At 46.4% G+C, this 20,687-nt stretch overlaps 1 protein-coding gene across 3 annotated transcripts; it reads right to left on the reverse strand.

Moving 5' to 3' along the window:
• Positions 1 to 495: 495 nt before the first annotated feature.
• HELT (helt bHLH transcription factor) lies at positions 496 to 2,306 on the reverse strand. Of its 3 annotated transcripts, XM_072927792.1 has the most exons (5): positions 2,081 to 2,306; positions 1,608 to 1,712; positions 1,364 to 1,460; positions 1,129 to 1,240; positions 496 to 833 (listed from the first exon to the last, which is right to left on the reverse strand). In XM_072927792.1, exons 1-5 carry the CDS (start codon positions 2,105 to 2,107, stop codon positions 509 to 511), a joined length of 666 nt encoding a protein of 221 aa, XP_072783893.1. In that variant the 5' UTR covers positions 2,108 to 2,306; the 3' UTR covers positions 496 to 508. The 3 variants fall into 3 exon arrangements, with proteins under 3 accessions (XP_072783893.1, XP_030127109.4, XP_002190376.5); XM_030271249.4 differs by having other exon boundaries at positions 496 to 1,237; XM_002190340.6 differs by having other exon boundaries at positions 496 to 1,240.
• Between the last annotated feature and the right edge of the window lie 18,381 nt (positions 2,307 to 20,687).

Below are 20,687 nucleotides of genomic sequence, written 5' to 3' on the forward strand. Positions count from 1 at the left end.
GGGACTCGCTCCCGGAGCTTCCATTGGTTTTACTCTCAGCTCCTCTGCGGCCGCCTGCCCTCCCCTCCCCGTCCTGCGCCTTCACCATTATTCATCCTCCTCTGAACGAGCTGCGCCGCACAGAAATTCTCAGGCAAAGCGCACGGGAGATGCCTTTCGGACACGTGCCCCTGGAGCACCCGTCCACGGGCACGTGGGAGGGCAGCACCCGCAGGGTTTGCGGGGGAGTGGGACATCTGCCACCTCCGGGGTACCCCGGGACTCCCTGCCAGCCCCGGGTGACAGCCTGGGAGCAGAAGCTGGGCGGTACCGACACCCGGCCCGTCGCGTCCTGCCCGGCCTGACCGAGGCGCCAGCCACGGCCGGTGCGTGCAGCAAGCTCCCCGGCCCTCGCTGACCACGTCTCGCTCGTGGGTTTTTTTGCCCTGGGTGGCTGCGTGGGGAGACTCCCACCGCCACCCGAGGAAGCTCCCTCACGGAAACAAAAAGCAGCGGCGGGTATAAACTTTTATTCCAAGGCATCACTTGTACAGGCACTGAACCCGGAGGTGGGAAGACGAGCGGGTGGGGGCAGCTTCAGGCCCTTGGAGAGGGCGGGTGGGGACAGATCTGGGCCTCGGGGGCTCCTCGCCAGCCGGGACCCCTGCGCGTCTCCCTGTCCCCGGCAGCCTTCCCGTGCGCCCGGGAGTAGTCCGCAGTGTCCGCGGTCATAAATAGGTGTTTTTTTCAGGCGGGACGAGTCTCTATAGCATGGAGGGGTGCTGGCCCGGGGGCAGCCCGAACGCGTTGGGGTGGGAATGGCCGAGGAGGTTGAGGTAGTGGCGGTCCAGCCCCTGCACGGATGAGAGGAAAGTGCTGCGCTGCTGGCCGGGGGTGGCGAAGGGTACGGCGGCGCTAGGCAAGTGGTAGGGCAGGGAGGGGTTGCGGGCGGCGCCGTGCCAGGGGAATGGCCCCCCCGAAGGAGGCTGGAGCACGCCTTCGGCGGGACTGTGGACGTGCCCGGGGCACTCGGGCCCAGGATGCAGCGGATAGGAAAAGTCCGGCTCCGGGAGGGAGCCCAGGGACGTGAAGAGAGGGTCAGTAACGAAGCGTGCTTTGGACTGGAGAAAGGCCAGGATGCGGGCGTACTTGGTGTCTTTGGTCTCCATCCTCTCCACCGTCGTCAGGTAGTGGACCAGGTTCTTCATACACTCGTGATAGCCATAATGGAAGTAATTGGCGAACTCGGAGAGCAGCTCTGCTGGAAAGGAAAGGGAAGGGAATCGAGCTCCTCAGGGTCTGGCCGGGAGAGGAGCGGGGAAAGCCGCCTTCACGCCGCGAGTGATCCGGCGGGGGCCGCGGGAGGTGGCTCCCGCCCACCTACCCTTCTCCCGGCCGCGGGGAAAGTCCGCCGAGTGCAGGGCCCGCAGGTACTGCACCGTCATCTCCAGGATCTCCGCTTTCTCCAGCTTCCCCGAGCTCTGCAACGGGCAGGGCAGGTGGGCATCACCTCTCCCCTGAGACTGCTCTGCGTTCCATTGGGCCGCCCCCTAGCCCCACCGTGTCGGGGGGGATATCGCAGCGCACCGGGGAGAAAAGGGCGTAGGGGCTGCTCCCCCCCCGCCTACCTGCTTGGCCAGAGCCATGGGCACCGTCTTCCCCAGCTCGGTGAGGCACCGGTTGATGCGGTCCCTCCTCCGCTTCTCAATCACTTTATGGGAAACCGGCGTCCTCTGCAAAACATATGGGGCGCGTTAGTGGGGGAAGAGAAAACAGATGGATCCAGTCTCGCTGTGACAGTGGCCCCGCCCCGGTCTCGACCCCTCCAGGGAAGCCAGTCCCCAGCCCCGCTCCGAGCAGCGGTGCCGGGCGCGACGCGGCCTCAGGAAGGATGATTCTTCGGTGGCCGGTCCTCTCCGCGCGGCCCTGGTGGCTCCCCAACTGCGCGGACGGCCCTGGCAGGGCAGACTTGTTTTCGTGAGAGAAGTGTGGTTGTCTTTTGTGAGGGGGGGGATCCGAAGGGAAAGGCGGCGAAGGGCTCGGGGCCAGACCGGCTTGGCGGCCCCGCAGACCCGTGCGCGCAAGGCGGGCGACAACTCACCCTCCGCTCCTTGAGCTTGGAGGCCATGGTGGGCTCTGCATCCCCTCTCTCTCCGGCCCCCTTATAAAGCCATCACTTCTTGGGGGGGACCCCGAGGGGCCTCCACGGGCCCGCTGATCCCATAGGATTACGGGAGAGCGGCGCCGAGGGAGTGTATGCATTAAAGATCAGGGTGGAAGGGGGCGAGGGGATGAGGGGCTTTTTTTTCTTCTCTCTTCTTCCTTTCTCCCCCTCCTCGCCCCCGTCCACGCAGCCGGGGGCGGCCCAGCTGTGTCGCCCCACGTGGACCTCGGGGACACACGTGACTGTCCCACAATAGCGGCGGGGACGGGGCCAGGGATGCGGCGAGCGGGGCGCAGGGCGCGATACCGCGCCCTGCGCCCCGCTCGCCGCATCCCTGGCCCCGTCCCCGTCGCCAGCCTTCAAATCCCCGGCACCCCCTACCCCTCCCCTTAGCCCCGGCGCTGACTGCATTTTAAAGCCTGTCCAGAGTCATTAAAGTAATTAAGTAAGCCCTTAATAGGCTGTTCCGCCCAGTTCAAGGGAGAACCCTTGGAGACGGAGTGGCCCCGTTTGTTCTCAGGCTTTTCTCACACGACTTGGTGACACGTCCATCTTTATAAGAGATGGCAGCGAGGATTTTTTTGTTTACACCGCTTTATGCGCCGGGGACACCCCGGCAGGTGTGGGACCGGGGGACTGGCACACGATATCCCCCCCCATCACCCCCCCCCTTTTTTTTTTCCGTCGTCCCGGGGAGGCTTTCGCCAGCCTTTGGCACACGACGCTCCTTTTTTGTGTGGTGTGCGCGTCTGTGCGTTGTTGTTTTACCCCCCCTGCTCTCCCCCTCTTCTTTGGAGAGGCTCAATTTGTAGCCTATTATCCTATAGGAAAATGTCCCATTGAAAAGTATGAATAGTTTCATTGGGCCTAAATTTTAATAATGCGGGTCAAAGAAAAGAGGGGCAAATAAAGAGGGGATCGCAGCTGGTCCGAGAGTGCATTATTCGGTGTCACCTGCGAGCGGGATCGCCGACAGACCCCCTATTCATTTGCCTAATTTTGGTCAATTTAACAAACTTCAGGAGAAATTATTGTGGCATTGTTAAGGAGGGTAAAGCTTTCTGATCGAATTAACAGCATGTTTTGATCCGGTAAATGTCATTAAAAAGAAAGAAACAATCGCGTTTAAAGGGGGGCTCCGAGTTAAACGCGCCAAGTGGAGACGCCGGAGCGCAAAGCTCACAAAGGGAGCAAGTAACTGCCACAGGGGAACTTTTGTACGCTCACATTGCTGAGGTTTTTTACACAAAAAGGCATTATTTCATACTTGAATACGTTTAATCCAACAATTGTCTATTTTCTGCAAACATATTTTCACAGCATTGTTAGCTTTCCTCTCCGCGGCCCTCTGCCCGGGCAGCCGCGCTCCTCGCCTGGCGAGCGCACCGAGCCCCCGGCCCGCCCCGCACAGCCCCGCACCGCCCCGCACCGCCCCCGCCGGGGCCGCCCCGTCGCGCCGGGGGGGCCGCCCGCCCCTGCCGCCCGCCGCCCCCCCCGACAGCGCGGCGGCGGGAGCGGGCCCCCCCGGGCCTCTCCACGGCCGGCGGTGCGCCTCCGAACCCGGCACGGACCGCGGGGCCGCCCTCCTGTCTTCCCCCCGCCGGCTACGCCACCGCCCCCGCCCCCGGCGCTGCCGCGGGGCACCACCACCACCGAGGGGGAAGGAGAAGCCGAGAGCGACCGGGCCGGCGGCGGGGCTGCCCGGCGCCTGGCTCTGCCCTCCTGGGCGACGCCACCGAGCCCCGGGTAGGGCTGCGGTAAACGGCGATATCCCTGCCATGTAAGCTCGGGCAGTTGTTCTCTGGGAAGCTCCCACGTCCTCTCCTGTATTCCGCGTTTTTACACCCTTTTTCCTTGCGGTTTAAAATGGGGGAACCGTCCCCACCACATGTCCCCGGGTGAGCACGGCGTGTGGCACGGCCGCTCTCGCCTGTTCGTTTCCGTAAAAGCGGCCGGAGGATAGGCGAGGTGCCAGCCCTCACCCCACTGCCCCGGGCTGGTTCCCACCTCTTTGGGCTGGTCGGGAGCGCCGAAAGACTCCGCGGGAGGAGGCGGCGGTGGCGCCGGGGCGCGTCTATCCCGGCCGGCGGGACGGAGTGGGCAAGACCGGCTGCCCGCCTGGGCACCCCTGCGTGCTGTGCCGCCGGCCGTATTATTCTTCCAGGAGCCTTGTAGGTTTCGGTATATTCATTCTCGTACAATGGGATTAAACACTAACCGTTATCATCCAAATTAACTAAATTCTGAATAGCAAATGAGGAGGCTTTTATTTTTTTCCTCCTCTTTTTGCTGCATTGGCGGAGATGGAGTTGATCCTCTTACTGTCTGTGTTAACCGCCAGCTGCAGGCACCTGCGAGGCAACTTCTTACACGAGGGAAGTTGTTTATTTGCTCGCTGGCTGTTCCCTCGTTGGTTCCCCCGCGGGCCGGGCTGCCCGGGTCAGCGGCGGGGGGCGCGGGGTGGCCATGGCATCCCCGCGTGTACCGCAGCCTCGTCCTCGGAGGGCTTAGGCGGGGCTGAAGCCAGAGGGAGATCACCCGACACGGCCGCGGTCGGGCTGTCATCCTTGTAGGGAAGACAGGAGAAGGCAGGTTTGGGTATTCTTTAGTTTTTAGTTTCCCTCGAGCGGTTGTTGGCTCTCCTTGCGGGACACGCGTGCACGGCTCTTCGCAACCCACGGCGGACAGCCGCGTCCCCATCACCCTGCACCGGTTTTCGCCTCTCGCCAGGAGCCCCGCGGGCCGCAGCCTTCTCCCCAGGCAAGGAGCTGGCCGGCGGCCGGGGCGCAAAGCCCTGTCCGGTACGCGCGGAGCGGGATGAGCCCGCCCTCGCCCCGGAGGCTGCAGAGCGAGGGGCGGCCGGGGCAGTACTGCCTGCCCTCGCCCTGCAACCCTCTCCCTCTCCCCGCGGCCGGCCCGGGGGTCCCCGCCTGATGGGGCTGCGCCCCGAGGGAGCGGCCCGGCTCGCCCCCCCTGGTGCGCTGCCGGGGTGCGCGCGGGTGCCGCGTCTTAGCGGCGTGTGGGCACTGGCGCTGCCGATATCTGCCAGACATGGGCTCTGACCGGGAGGTGGAGATCCTCTGGGAGTCGTCAAGCTGCTTTGAATTCGCATCTAGGTTTGCCTTTTTGTGAAAACAGATCGTCTTCCCTCTGTTTCTTCACCCCCTCTTTTCTTTTTTGGTTCCTATATAATACTGAGGTTACACGCAATTACTTCACTGTGGATATTAGGCTTGAATATAATTGTCATTGTGTGCAAGCAAAAAATCATATAACCAATCTCCCATGGAAAGAGTTGTCCATGGAACTGGTGAATCAAGTACAAAGTAAAGTGTCCTTGTGTGGCTAGGGCTGGGGTTGGCCCTGCCAGCATGGTTCAGCCCCATACTGGAGGTCCTGCTCTGTAATGTGGAGAGGTATTCACACTTCTGGATGATCTCATGTATGATAGCTTTATTGCTTAGCAGTCCTGGATCTGGAAAGAAGCAGTGATCTTCACTCAAGAGAAAGCATTTAGTTTAGGAGCTTAACCCCCTTGGCTCTATATAGTTCATCGCATGGTGCCAGTTTTTGCTGTTAGTTTACTCTTGCACTCTCAGGGAGGCTAGCCTAGGTTAGCAAGTTTCCAGTCTTTTTATAGCTCCTACGTGCTCTGCCTCTGTGTATGCTTGGCTTGTTCCTCAGGTGCAGAGGTATTCCTTACCTCAATACTTTTTGTTCCAGCTGTAGTCCACTTCTATGTCTTCTTTCCTAATGGAAGGACCATGCTTCTCTGTTTGCTCACCTGCCACAAGTAGTGGCATCAGCATGAGGGAGGTGATAATATGATAGGTCTTGGGACTCCGTGCCAGTATGGTACTTTGCAGAAGAAGCCATGCTTGTAAGTATGAGTCTCTTGTATTGTTGGGTAGATTCTGAGTGCTCTCCTCAAAATCCTAGAGTGCTCAAACAGGTACTGTTCGTGCTTCAGAAGATGATGTTCTCATTCTGTGAGATACAGTAATGCCCATAAGCTAAACTTTGATCCTTAAAACTCTGAAATTTTGATCTTTATCATAGGAAGTTGTCAAATATCTCTGTGGTGGAAGACAGGACTTCCAGGTCAGTAGTGCTCCTGAGTGCTGCTGGGTACTTGTCAAGTTCCACGTCTATGGAGGCACAGTTCACTGTAAGTATGTTTTGTGGTGTAATTTCAATATAACATAGTCTGTTCTTCATGATTAAAAGCTTTTCAGGAATGTAAACTCTAATATGGATTACTTTTAGATTACTCTTTGTATGAACTTTTATGAGTACAGATTGCTTGAAAGTCATTCTCATACATTCCTGTAATTCGTTGACTTTTTTCCCAGATACAAGATTTTAAGCTTATGTTTAGATTATATGTAGCATAGCTAATGTATTCAGAATTACACAGGGTAAAATGTTTCACTGATTAAAATCAGGAGTAGTTATATGTGTTATAGCCATTTACAGGGACTGATTTACATCAACAGAAGATCTGATACAGCTTTTGTCCATCAAATGTGTATACACGGCAAAACTTAACACTGTCCACTGCGTGTTTGTACAAGGTGAGTTCCCCCATGACAATGGATAGATGTTTGCAGTTTCCCAGTGACAGCTATCTTCTCAGCCAGAAGAGACAGAATATGTTGCTCTTTAAATGACAGCCTGTCAGAATGAGAACAGAGTGCTAAAATTTATTTCAGTGGGATTTAGGCAATCATGAATCAATGGGGACGTGTACATTAAATTGCTTGTGACTGAGGTGTTCTAAATAGCTAGATTAGTGACTGCATGAATAAAGGCAGAAAATACAAGGACTTTTTCTGCAATGATATGTCTAATGCTGAAAAATGTCTAGCCCCTCCCCTCCAGTCTTAGTAAAAACTAAAAACAAACAAAAGTAAAAACTTTTGCTCAGCATGGCTTTACAGAGGTGAAGTATACTTAATCCACCCAATGATTTTCTATGATGAAGTGACTGGCTTGGTGGATAAGGAAAGAGCAGTGGGTGCTCTGAAGAAGAGAAGGCTTCAGGCTAACCTTATTACATCTTTTCAGTCCTGAAAAGAACCCACCAGGAGAGGGACTTTTTACAAGGGCACGTAGTGACAGTACAAGGGGTAGTGGCTTTAAACTGAAATAAAGTAGGTTTAGATATGTTATTTGAAATAAATTCTTTACTATGGTGGTGGGACTGGAACAGGCTGCTCAGAGAATTTGTGGATGCCTCATCCCTGGAAGTGTTGAAGGCTGGATTGGATGAGGCTCTGAGCAACCTGGTCTAGTGGAAGGTGTCCCTGCCCATAGCAGGAGGGTTGGAACAAGATGATCTTTAAGCTCCCTTCCAACCCAAGCTATTTTATGATTCTGTGATACCATCTACTTGGCTTTTGATATTGTCTCCTGTAACATCCTTGTAGAGAAGCCGATGAGGCTGGATGAGCAGAACTTAAAACTGGTTCAGAGAGGGATGATCTGTGGCACAAAATCTAGTGTCTAGTAACTCCTGGTGTACCCTGGGGTTCAGAATTTGGTCTAGTCACGTTTAGCATCCTCATTAATGAGCTGGAACATACCCTCAGCAAGTTCATAGATAACACAAAACTGTGAGGAGCAGCTAATGCACCAGAGAATCATTCTGCCATCCAGAAGGGTCTCGACAGGCTAATGGAACGGGCTGTCAGGAATGACAGGAAATTCAGCAAAGGGAAATGCAAAGTCCTGCACCTGGGAAGAAACAACCCCCTGCAGCAGTACATGCTGGAGGGCTGATTGACTGGAAAGCTGCTCTGTGGAGAGGGACCTGGGGGTCCTTGTGGGCATTAAGTTGAACATGAGCCAGCAATGTGCCTCAAGAAGGTCAATGGTATCCTGGGGTGCATTAGGAGGATTATTGCCAGTGAGCTGTGGGAGGTGACCCTGCCCCTGGGGGAGTCCACATCTGGAGTTCTGGATCCAGTTCTGGGCTCTTTAGTACAAGAGAGAGATGGCCACACTGAAGGGACTCCAGCAAAGGGCCATGAGGATGATTAAGGGATTGGAGCACCTCATGAAGGAGGAGAAGCTGAAGGAGCTGACACTGCTCAGCATAAAGAAGAAAAGGCTCAGGAAAAGCTTACCCATGTGTTCAAATACCTGAAGGAAGGGTGCAAAGAAGCTGGATCCCAACTGTTTTCAGTGGTTCTCAGTCATGGGAACAGAGGCAATGCACACAAACAGAAACACAGGAATTTCTGCTATAATAGGAAACAACTCTTCTGCTGTGAGGATGGTTAATCACTGACACAACTTGCCCATAGAGGTTTTGGAGTCTGGAGGCGGTCCTGGGCAACTGGCTCTAGGTGGCCATGCTTGAGCAGGGAGCAACCCCACTTTGGTTTGCCATAGAAGAAATATATTTTTTCTTACCCTACACAGCAGATTGAGCTCTTTTACTCTGTTCTCAACTGGACAATTCATTTAGATTCAGGATTTCTACACCTGTGTCAAGCAGAATAAATGGGAGGGAAGCACAGTCTTTCTATTAATTGTACTTCACCACATGTTGTATTGCAACTTGGCCCATTCAAGACTCATTAACATCCATTATACTTATGACTGCTTTGTAAACAATGCTAATTCAATAGGACTTTAGAGCTTAATTCCCTCTAGAGTCCTTTGTAACTCCTAGCCATGACTTTTTTCTAGCTGAAGTGGAAAAGGGGACCCCTGTGAGAGATTTATGGACTCTGCAAAGCCTATTAATTTAGTAATGCCATAGTTCAAGTAGCTTATTATTACGAACCCTCCATACTGAGCTTATTGAGTGGACTAGGGACTTCTAAGACTTTTCAGCAAAGCAATATTCTTTGGTTCAATCCAGCTTTGCTCTGATTTCCCAGAGGCTGAGTAGACCAAACACTAGTCCCAAACACTAGCTACATTGGCTTCTAGAGAATTATTTCTGAAAAGTGCCCTTGTTGCTAAATCAGAGGGTTAGGATGCTGCACTATGCACAGGCTGTGCCAAGCTTTTTAGGTTTAAGGCTCCCCTGTATAACAGGGAGGTGATCTCAATGGTCCTGCATACTACACTGGTGGCTGGCTTTTGTGAGGTTGATCTGGTGTTAGCATATGGCAAGCAGCAGCAAGTCTAAAATGTCAGAGACTTTATGAAGGCAGATAATATAAAATTTATACTGTGAAATAAAAATGAGAGAGGGACTGATGCTCAGGGTTCCTGCAGACTTTGCCTGTCTTCTAGGCAAGGACTGCAGCCCCAACCGGTTGCCTTTTGCAGCTTCATTATTGCTGTGCAGGTGGGGTGGCCAGCCCTCCTGCTGGCTCTCTATCGTGGATACTGAGTGATCTCTGTTGCTGAAGGCTAAGTCAGCACTTGTTTCTCTGTATGCCATAGCAGCTTTGAGTTATCTAGAGGTTTGCTTGTCTCCTTTAGTCAAAGAGAAGAGATGGATACAACCAGGTAGGGAGGAACATGCAGCTTGGGGGCACTGTTCTCTCTGCTGCTGGGAAAAGGTATGTTTCAAGAGTTAAAGGCTTTCCATTGCAATCTGACTTTTTGTTCTGTGAAAGTTCTTACCCTTCTGACTGAGCACTGAAAAGTGATCTGCTTCTGGAAAGTTTAGGTTGCTCTTGTTCAAGTGAAGTTCTTCATTTTACACACTGCCAATAGCCCTCATCTGTTTCTGAACTCATATCCCAAAGGCAATCCAAAAGATTATGATAACATGTGAAGATCCCACAAATTCCTCAAAAATAAGCATGAAATTTGCTTGCATGCCCTGGCTTTAAAATGATCACTTCTTGCATAAGTATATCTTTGGTGATAGCGGAGTGAGATATCTTCTGCTAGACAAACAAAACATGACTATTAAATGCAAACACTTTCTTTAAAAGCTGTCAAAGTGTTCTGGGTAAGCATCGTCCCCTGCTTGCCCTGTTCTTTGACTCTTTCTTAGTGCATGAACATCTGTCTAATGTCAGAGAGAGAATAATAGAACCCTGATCATACTTTGCAGGGACATTCTTCTGCCAAAACTGTGTGTATCTGACACAGGGATAGCAGATGGTGACTTTATATTTCTGCAACTACTCTCCCTTTCTGGCTAAAATTAAGAGCATATTGTAATCCTGACATTCATAAGTCATGAGCCCCCAAACTCTTAAGATAAGTGAAAAGTCAGGAACTTCAAATTGTCAGCAATAATAACAAGTTGGTTAGTCAGAAGTTTGGTTATTTCTGCATTCTGCATAACCATTAGAATAGAAAAGTAATTTTTATTAAATCCATAGATCCTGAAGCAGAAGTGTAAACCGCCAAATATAATTAGATTTTCTAAATTAAAACATAATGGTTTTAGGAATACTAGAAAGTGCTAGATATGGTGCCACCCATTTTCATTTAATCTGGCTCATTTCTAAATTAATTATAGCAGGCAGGGAAGAAGTACCCTTGTCCCTTCTAGCTTTAATGTCATGTCCATTTTGATGGAAAGCTACTTTACATGTCATAAGCATGTATAACCACCTTGTGCATGGTCTGAGGTCCCATTCTTCCTTCACATTCATATCCCACCCTCTTGATGGCACAGATATGAGTGTGTCTGGGCACCCAGCCTGTTGTGGTGCTTTGAACATTAGTTACAGCTTTTTCTAATAAATTTGGTTTGGTTATGGGACAGGGAAAAATAGAACATGAAAGTGTCAGGGCTAGAAAGGAGAACTGGGAAGAGTTTCTCAGTGACAAGCACTGGAATCACTTACTCTATTCTACTAATCTGGCATTGTTTCACCCAATATATGTATGTACATTAAAATATTATACAAATGTCAGTGGTATGAAATGCACTAACTTCTGCACTGTTATCATATATGAATATGTGAATATCCGTATAAAATGCTGATTGGAATGTCACTGTGCCCCATAGCACACGTGGCTGACAAGGTAGGAGGGAGTGGAGACTTAATCCCACAATTTGGTCCCGGCATTTGCAAGGTGGGAGCATCCAAATTCTTCTTCCACAGCCCATCTGTGCTACTGAAGACAGGCACCATTAGATAAAGAAACGACATTGCCTGTATTACTTGTCACCACGAACTTTTAAAAAACAGCTTAGTATCGAACAGTGTTAACACTCGTAGGCAGGCTTTTCTTCCATCACATGAGCATCGTCCCCGGAGAGGCTACTCGGCTCTCTCCCCGTGTGGAAGCCTACAAAGCTTTGTGGAAAACTGTGGGAACATTAGGGGTTGGCTACTGCCCTCTAGTGATTGTCACCAGCGCCTGAGGTTTCTAACTCGCCTTTTGTTTTCTAATCAAATTGCTAGAAATAAACTTTGTGTGTGATCAGATGCATGAAATTCAGTATTATGAAACAGTGCCTGATTAATCAGATCTCAGAACTTACACCAGATGATGAAATGTTCCTAGCATGGACACCAGCTGATACAGCTCTAAAAATGCAGTTAATGCAATCCAAACATGCTATTAGGCATTTATATTGTCACCTAAATTAATATTTCCCAATTCTTAAGAAACTGATATACCTTGGTTTGACTAAGCTTATTCATAGAATTTTTGCCTAAATAAAAACATTGCTGCATTTTAAATACAACCTTTCAATAATAAGCAAGTCACCCTTCTTTCAAAAAAACTCTCAACATAACAAAACAATAACTATGGGAAGCTTTATAGAATATAAATTATTGAGAAACAGAGTATATGGTTGAAGTCATGGTTTAGCTGAATTTGTGAGTAGCACTAGACACCTCTTTCCCTTTTTCTTTTTTTTCCCCTCTGTACTAAAATGATCAAATATCTGCTAGTTAAGAAGTAGGATGTGTGGGTTTTTGCTCTAGTTATTGATGCAAAGTGCTCAGCTCCCCGATTAAGTTCTCATGAAATGTTACCTGATGGAAGGGCTGTTTGAGCAGAATTCTGATGCTGGCATTAGAGGGCAGCCTTGAGGGTTTATTGGATTTAATTTTTTTTAATAATATATCAGTCTGGCCAGGATCTAATTTAAAGTAGCTGAAGGCTATTTTTGCTCTAAATGCAGTACAGTAATTTAAAACCCCCTGTCTCATTAAGTCCAACACCCAGCTGTGTCGCTCACTGCTGAACATCAACAACGGCGGGTTAGGGACAGCGGGATTGCTCTGCAGGTGGAGCAGCTGCAATTAGGAGATCCTCGGAGTGACAAGTGTGTTGATCTAATTGGCCTGTGTATGAAACACACCAGGCAAGGGAGTCACCTTTACTTTTATCTTCCAAGAGTAATTGAGTGGTTCACAGCCCTGACTTGTTTTCACCAACACAACTTATTGAAATGAATGTGCTGCAGTTCTCTACAGCATCACACAGATTGCTCCAGGGTTTGAGTCTTTACGCATATGTACAGTGCAGCTTATTTGTTCTGCCGTGCCTTTTGGCCTCTTGCTTCTAGGCCCATGAACACTGCTTACCATCATCTGTAGGTACCAGGTCTTCTCATTTCATCACTTATCCTTCAGACTTATGTAGGGCAAAGGTTACAAAAGTTCTTGGCATCTGCCATATCATGTAGGAGGAAAGCTGCATCAGCAGAGTCTCTTGTGTAACCTACTGATATTTTTGGAGATATGTTTGGGTAATAAAATGTTTGCTTTGTCTGCTGATCAGACTGCCTCCTATACAGTAAAAATCGTGAGCTGTAGAAAAATGTCCTTAAGGAAGCTTTATAAAATGAAACCTTACAAAGGCACGAGAATAATTTACAAAGCCCAGATTTATATTACTTATAAGGAAAGGTTCTGGAGCAAATAGAAAGTAAATGATCTTAAATTAACATCAGATTGTCAGAAGATAATGATTCATCCATCAGCTGAGGGCAGGGGAAGGTTTAAAAAAATGTGTGGAAAAAATTATGTACTAGAGGAGAACGTATTTCAAATCCTGAATCACCTCTGCATAAACCATGTTGATAGCTACTCTGTTTCTTGATGAATGTTCCAAATTCAGCAATCACTTGTCTTGAAATGATCTTGAATGGTCCTAAAAATAGCTTGATACTGGAGATGCCAATTTTTCCAGTAATTTACCTAAAATGTCAGCAGAATTATTTGTTATGTGAAACAATGCTCTATCTTCACCTCTATGGGAAGATGATGTTTGTCTGCTGCAATACGGTACTTTCCAAAACAGCATCCTCTCAATTCCTATGGTTCCTAGATACCTCTGAAGATAACACCATTTATGGCTGAAAACTGCAGAGGTAGGAAAGTCTCATATCCTCTAAGCTGGTAGTTGGGCCATTCAAAAAGGTGAACAAAGGTCTCTGTTAGCACTTTGCTAACAGAGCAGATTTTTCCAGGTAGTGAGGTAAACCAGAAACTTTTTAGGGTAGCTTCAGGTTCTCTAAAAACTGGCTGAGTCAGGCTGTTTTTTTTCCCCTGGTCTCCTGAAAAACTCTTTCCCCTGCTGCTGCGTACATCTGTGCAGAAGAAACCCGCTAGGGGTTTTTCCCACTCTTATCAGAGTCATACTAATTCCAGCAAAAGCCAGGAATCTGGAAAGACTTGATTTCCACTAAAATCAGCCCACAGCACTGCCTTTTGATACTAGATACAGAGCAACCTCTTAAATATCATTAGGAGTTCAGCATTTGAAATGTGAAAATCCCGATCATCTCATATGGTTCATTGCTCCAGGTGCATCAGTCAGCCTGAAGTAAGCAAGCTCTGAAAACAACCAGAAAGTCCATAGGAGGATGGTCCCAAATCTTTGAAAACTTTATAAACAGTAGTTCAATGAAGCAATAGACTATGCTGCTGCTGGAGCACATCTCACATGTTTCTGTGGAGGCACTTGCAGATGTTTGGCATACAAGTCAAACTTACATGACTAACATATTACAGCACAGAAGCACAGAATATCCTGAGTTTGAAGGGACCTACAAAGATCATTAACTCCAGCTCCTGATATTGCACAGGACACTGCAGGAGTCGTATCAGGCAAGCAGCACACACAGAACTTCAAGAGATGCATTTCAGTGCATTTGTTGTATAAAACACAAGCACCACTTGTGGCTTTAATTCTGTTCTTCATACTGCTAAACTAAACAGATTTACCTAAAATCAGAAGGGGCATGTGAAGTGATGTTGCTATGGTCTACCTTTTTGAGATATATCTGTGGCATGCATCAGAAATTGTTTTCATAAACCTTCAAACTGGCTTGAAAGCTAAAAGCACTAATGAATCTAGAAGTAAAATTAGGAGAGTACAGGGGTGGTTTTTTTGGTACCTCCATATTTTAAAAAAGCGTTTTTATTTTAACTGTCATATTAGCCAGATGAGATTGCTCTGCAGGATGGGAAGGAGACTGTCAAGAAATATGTTGTTGAACTAATAGACTGATGAACACTAAGGGGCTGTTTTAGTATTAATTTTAGATTCTCACCAAAGTAAGAAGTATGAGCTCTCCTCTTGACCATCGTGACAGTAATGGGGGACAGGAGAAGTTGGTCAAGAATGTGTATGAGACACTGGATGGACACAACTGTGCCTGATGGCACCTGGAACAGGGTTGTCTTATTTCTAAAGTACAAAGGTGCTATTTTTATTAAGCAATGATTTTTATCCATAGTTTTGTAAGTCTCTGCATTGCTGTTACCTGGATCCCATCCTGTGACTTGGATCCTCACCTAACCTTGGCTTATAGATATTTCCTTTTTATATGGTAAACACAAATTATACCATATGTGTAGACTACTTACACTGACCAAGTCATTCTGCTACTGGTGTCAGCCTTTAGGCACACTTTCTGGTCTTTCTTTACTTATTTCTTGTTCTTTCCATATGAGCTGGCCTTACTACTGCTTGCATCTCAAACCACTCCCATTCTGTTGTGGAGGAGCTCTTGGAAATCACCCCATTCATGGCAATGTAAGTGTTTGTGATATTGTTATATTATTATTTTACATCTTCTCCACTTAGCAGGGTTGCCTGGGTGGTTCTCAGTTCTCTGCAGAGGAGTGTTGAGGCTCAGCAGCTGGTACTGCAGGCACTGACTGCACAGTGCAGGGCAATGAGCAGAAGGACGAAAGGGGCTATGGCTACTGCCACTCTTAATCTTGGGTGTTCTCTTTCAGACCAAAAGTAATTTTATTTCACTGCTATTGGGCCTTTTAACTACAAAACAGTCCATGTGAAACTATTGGAGTAATTCCATTAACACCAGAGGGAATTAAATTATGTCTCTGATGGCACTGGAAACTTCTAGTTTCATTTGTTAACAGTTTCAGCATACTTAATGTTTTTATTTAAACTTGCATGTTCGTCTTGTTAATTTTCTAAACATGGAGTTAAAACACTGAAGTGTCAATACATACTTTCTGTGGTAATGAAACTACTGATTTTGAGACTGAATATCTATTTCCATGAAAAATACAATTTCTTTCTTAAGGCAGGTAATGTCTGAAGAAGACATTTTTTAAGGCAGGTAATGTCTTTTCAGATACATGTGGAATCAAAAGATTTAATTCACCTCTGCTGTATTGCTTCTGAACTCTGTGTATTTCCATTAGTGTTACATTTGAGCAAACCTTTCCAGGCAGCTGTCAATCTGCTCTAGTCTTTAACCTAACTGTTAAAACAACTCTAAAATGTGTTTTGAAGAACTGTTTTGTTAGGAGAGAGAGATGTTTCTTTATTCCCAAATATGGAATACATAAAAGAGGACTTGAGCTGCAAAATGTCTTGTAATGCTGATGTTCAAGCACAAGCAATTACCAGATGGGTGCCAGGAGAAGAAAGATCTGTAAGGAAATGAAAAGCCCCAGAATGTATCCCATGCACAGGACATGGTGCAGGGAGCCCACATCTAGCACTAGCAAAACCTATAGAAAAAAACCTAGGGGAAAAAAATTAAAGAAAGCAGCTTTTATACATAGTTTTTGTACAGACTCTCCTTACTGGAACTTGGGGCACACCTTCTTTTTCATTCAAAGCACTTTTTTATGTGCCACTGTTGTGTTATCAAAGTGATAAATTCTGATCTCAAGCAAAAGAGTTAAAGGGAGAAGGAGGACGACATCAAAAGAAAATTTAGAAAGTAAACCAGACTAATTTACTTGATTCGATCTATAATAAAAAGGCATAATCTTTCAATGTTGCATTAGCAGTAATCTTTAAACATCCTGGGCAGAAAGCTCAGGGGAACACTGTAGGGAATTTTCCAGCCCTGGTAAAAGAGAGAAATAAATTGCTTAATAAGCTATTTTCCATTTGTAATCCTTATTACATTTCACCCTAATCACTGAGCATTAACAGCAGTGGCTGTGATAGCAGAAGTCGTACATTTCAGATCAGACAGTTTTCCCTCTTTTTCTGAGAACTTCATTTTCCAGTACCATTTTGGAATTTTGGGGGTTTTATTTAGCAGTGTAAATTTTAGTTTCCAGAAGCACAGAAGCAGATTTTGTAACAAACTTGCTGAAGGCAAATTGCTGGTATTCAGTATGAATGAGATGTGTTGTCAAGACGTTTAAGATTTTTCGAAATTTAAAGGGCCAGATAAGCTCAGGTACTTCAAGTATTTTGCTAAATAAGAATGTATTTACACTGCTTCTTTTCCAGTGGAATTTGTACTTTTCAATCAGTGTGAAAGGTTTGTCAATGGAAGGCTTAACCCCATAAGCAAACAGTCAAATACCTAAATAAGCTCTTGCTAAGGGGGTGTTGTTTTCCTCTGGTTCTGGGAATACAACATACATGAAAGGTGATACAATTTGACCTCTAAATATCTGTGAAGATTGGCAAACAATCCAGGGCATCTCCCACAGACTGAGTAAAGCTCTTCCAGCAGATAAAGATTTATTGCAGCAATACTAGGTTTAGATTAACCTGTGGATTTGATATTTTCTACTATTTGACCTAATTTTTGTGGTTTTGATAGAAAGTAGTGGTTTTTCTATCTGACCTTTTTGGCATTTGTGAGCTGCATTTGGAAACGAGCCTTGAGCTTCATCCCAGGTATCCTACTGGAGAAATGGAGACCTGACCCTTCAGTTAATCACAGGGATGTCCTGTGCAATGCTTGAGATACCATACATCCCTCAAACAGTACCCAGAGCTGAGGTACTTCTGCACTGTAGCCTGATGATTACTCTTGCCAGGCACACAGGAGACAGTGGTTACCTTCCTTCTGCCACCAATGCACCCATGCCTGCTTTCCCTTGGGAGCTTTTCCCCAAGGTTTTCTTTTGTTTTCTCTGTTGGGCATGTTTGCTTCTGCAGCACCATTAATGTCATTTCAGATGAGACATTTGAGGTTTTGTAAGTTCTTCTCAGTTGTCGTTCATCTTTTTCTAATGCAAGGAATTATCTTCCTGGTTCCTTCAAATGGAACCTGGGTTAAATCTGAGAGTACTTCTTCAGATCCGCAATAAGGTCACAAAAATACTGGTCTGGCTATCCCATGCTAGGACATTTGATAGTTTTCTTCAGGTTCTAGTCCGTGACACAGCTGCAAGTTCACAGTCCCTGAGAGACCAAACAATGTGTATTTGACTTGGACTGACATGTCAGCTCAGCTCCAGATTTTGCCCTTCACCAGTCTTTCATTCTGCATGTTTTACAATGTGGCAGTCAAAATCATAAGTCATCCATTTAGGGATTAAAAAAGTCAATGTTTTTCAAAGGAGCAGGGGAAGGGTGAGACCCTTTCAGCAACAGCTTGGCATGATAACAGCAGAGCAATGCTGACATATATCTCCTCTAGACATATTTAAAGTCCACATGGATGTGATCCTGTGCAGCCTACTCTGAGTGAACCTGCATTGGCAAAGGGGTTGGACTAAATGTTCTCCAGAGATCCCTCCTAACTGCAGCCATTGTGTGATTCTATGATGAAGTATAGCAAAAACTTCAGCACTGGACATATTTCCAGAGTATTCTTTGGTTTCACATGGGCTTTGGCACTGCTGTCCTTCATGGCTCTGATTCATGTGCTTTCATCTGCTGCTTCAGATTCTCATCTGTACTCAAAGTATCAGAGCACTGCCATAGGTCAGTGTGATGGCTGTGCCTTTCTTTGGACAGCAAATTCTCTTTGCTTTGTCCCAAGTTAATTCTGAATCTCCCTGTACTATTTTGCTAAACACTTCTCGTCCCAAGTATGCATTTTGTCCCTTGTTAGAAGTTCACCAAACTTCTTAGTCACAGATCTGCTTGCTGCTTCCCCTTTCTTTTGGTGCTGTATACTGCTTACGTGTCTCATGGCATGCCTTTATGAGGCACCTTTCTCTTCATTCTCTTTTACAATGTTTCACAGTTGACTCAATTTTCTTTGGTTAGCTGGAAGCTCCTACAAAGTCGTTCTGAGCTGCCTGTGACTAGAAATTAGGCTGATTTCTGATTGTTTTCCTTCTTGTTGAGACTCAGGGCTTGTGGGTAAAACATAGGTTGTCTTCTCCAAGGTGATTCTCCTGGTTTCTTTTCTTGAGTTCAGTATACCCTGAGAGTTGTGACTCTGATGGAGATCTGTCTTTTGGTGTCTGAACTCTACCTGTGCACCACTAGGACTAATTTCACAGCAGTTTTATAAAGCTCTGTTTCCCTGCAAGCATGACTTGCTGTTACCCTCCCACTCTGCACATGGATATGATGGACAGCTCAGTGAGGATTGGAGAAAAGACAAGATGTGTGATGGCTTAAGAGGAATTGAGCCATGGTGGAGGTGTGGTATTTTGTTTGGTAACAAGGTGACCTGACCAGCCCCTGGAAGATCTTGATGGAATGGTAGATGTTTCTAGTGGGACAGCATATTTTATTCAGGAGAACCCCAAGGAGCAAAGCTGGATTGTTTTGATATGTCAGCATTGAAAAATAATATTGGTCTACTGGGCAATCTTACCTCCTTATTCTGTTTCTCTTATGCTTCAGATAGTTTTTTCCCTTTTGTGGGTCTGATAGGAAAAAGTACTAACCTAAAATGCAGTGTAAATGTAACATCTTAGGAATTACTTGAGGTGGGATGCCTACAAGTATTGCCACTGAATAGAGGTGTTTCTGACAGGTGTTTCTTTTCCATTATGCCTTTCAGCTAGAGACTTCTTGGTAGAGAAAGGTGTGGTGAACCTCAGATCAGTTTGTTTACTTGATTTGAAAGTAGCTTTTAAGCTAGGTACTTAATCCTCTTCTGTTACTCAAGAAACTGTCACTGAGACTAGGAGTTTCAGCTGAATCATTGCCATGATAGAGTCTGTCTGCACTTTGCATTTCAGATGAAATAGAAACATCTTAAGGTGAAATTTTTACTAATAAGTCTTTAAATGTAATACAGTATTTTAAAAACAAATGGGTATTTCTAAACCTTAAATGTGTGTAAGAAAAAAGTAATTTCAAAATGCTATTATGATATTGTGCTAAAACAGCTTTGGAGCCCCTCTGCTTGCATTCTCTCCTGCAAAAGTGTGAATCTGTTTTATATGGAATGCCAGCATTGTTTACAGAGAATTTACAAATAATAGAAGATAAATAATCTTTACAAGCAGTAGACATGTATGAAGTATTTCAAAAAGATAATTGATCTAAAATTATATAAAGTGATGCAACGTGCACAGCTTTCATCAGCAATACATTGAGAACATTTTGTGACTTGGGAAAAAGGCTCTTAGAAGTATTTGAGTGGGACCAAAGAGTGGCTTTGACTGCCAAATAGTTGTGCAGGGGCTCCTTCAATCTTTGGCCAGGTTGTGCAAATCCAGTCTAATCTGGTTAGTCTTAAAGTATACGGATCCACCTGTAAAATATGGCATAGATAATCATGTTTATTGGGCTCTGGGCCAACAGCGAGAAGCATAGGTGAATTAGCATGTTGAAATGCACAGATGTGAATATTAATATGCAAGATTATTAATGGTTTTGTTTGCGTTTATCCAATTAAAAACAGTGCTCTCTGTATTTTGGGAGCCTGAAGGGTTTTTATTTGTTGTTTTTTTTTTAATGTGGAATCACTTGATGGGCATACTGTGCAGGTTGTACAATCATTGTGAAAATGAATCAGCCTTTTGTAACCTCCTCCCTTCTTTTTTAGGTTATCTCTTGCCTCAGTGGTCTTCTCTGTAATGAATTCTAATTCTCTATACCAATGGGAGCACTTTGATCCTATTTTGCCCCCTCAGGGCACCTCAGCATATGTGAATGGTTAACTCTGATCTCAGATAACTGGTTGCATTCTTTCGGGAAGCCCAAGCCAGTGACATTATTTTAACCTTTTACCTACTTAACTTTTCCCTAACAACTGTAGTTCCCTCTGCTCTATCTACCTTGCACGCCCAGCAAAAGGGTCAGGTATTCACAGCAAATACATAACACATAATACATAATACGTGCAAACACATAGGCTTATAACTTGCAAAATACTACATTCTCCTCTATGTTATTGTCCAGTCTTTGCTGTTGAAGGAACTGCAGGGATGACCATTTTCAATAGTTTTGCAGTTGGAATTGTGCATGTTTCTCCAATATGCAATGTCACAACAGGGTTGGCAAAGAC

Source organism: Taeniopygia guttata, chromosome 4 (assembly GCF_048771995.1).
Source record: "Taeniopygia guttata chromosome 4, bTaeGut7.mat, whole genome shotgun sequence".
In the NCBI taxonomy this organism is placed as follows: domain Eukaryota; kingdom Metazoa; phylum Chordata; class Aves; order Passeriformes; family Estrildidae; genus Taeniopygia; species Taeniopygia guttata.

What these genes read in the sequence shown, in the direction of transcription:
- HELT (XM_002190340.6), bottom strand. Translation starts at nt 2,107, where the DNA reads ATGGCCTCCAAGCTCAAGGAGCGGAGG. An exon ending in CCATGGCTCTGGCCAAGCAG is followed by an intron (nt 1,461 to 1,607) that starts GTAGGCGGGGGG and finishes TGCCCGTTGCAG; the next exon opens with AGCTCGGGGAAGCTGGAGAA. An exon ending in TCCCCGCGGCCGGGAGAAGG is followed by an intron (nt 1,241 to 1,363) that starts GTAGGTGGGCGG and finishes TTTCCTTTCCAG; the next exon opens with CAGAGCTGCTCTCCGAGTTC.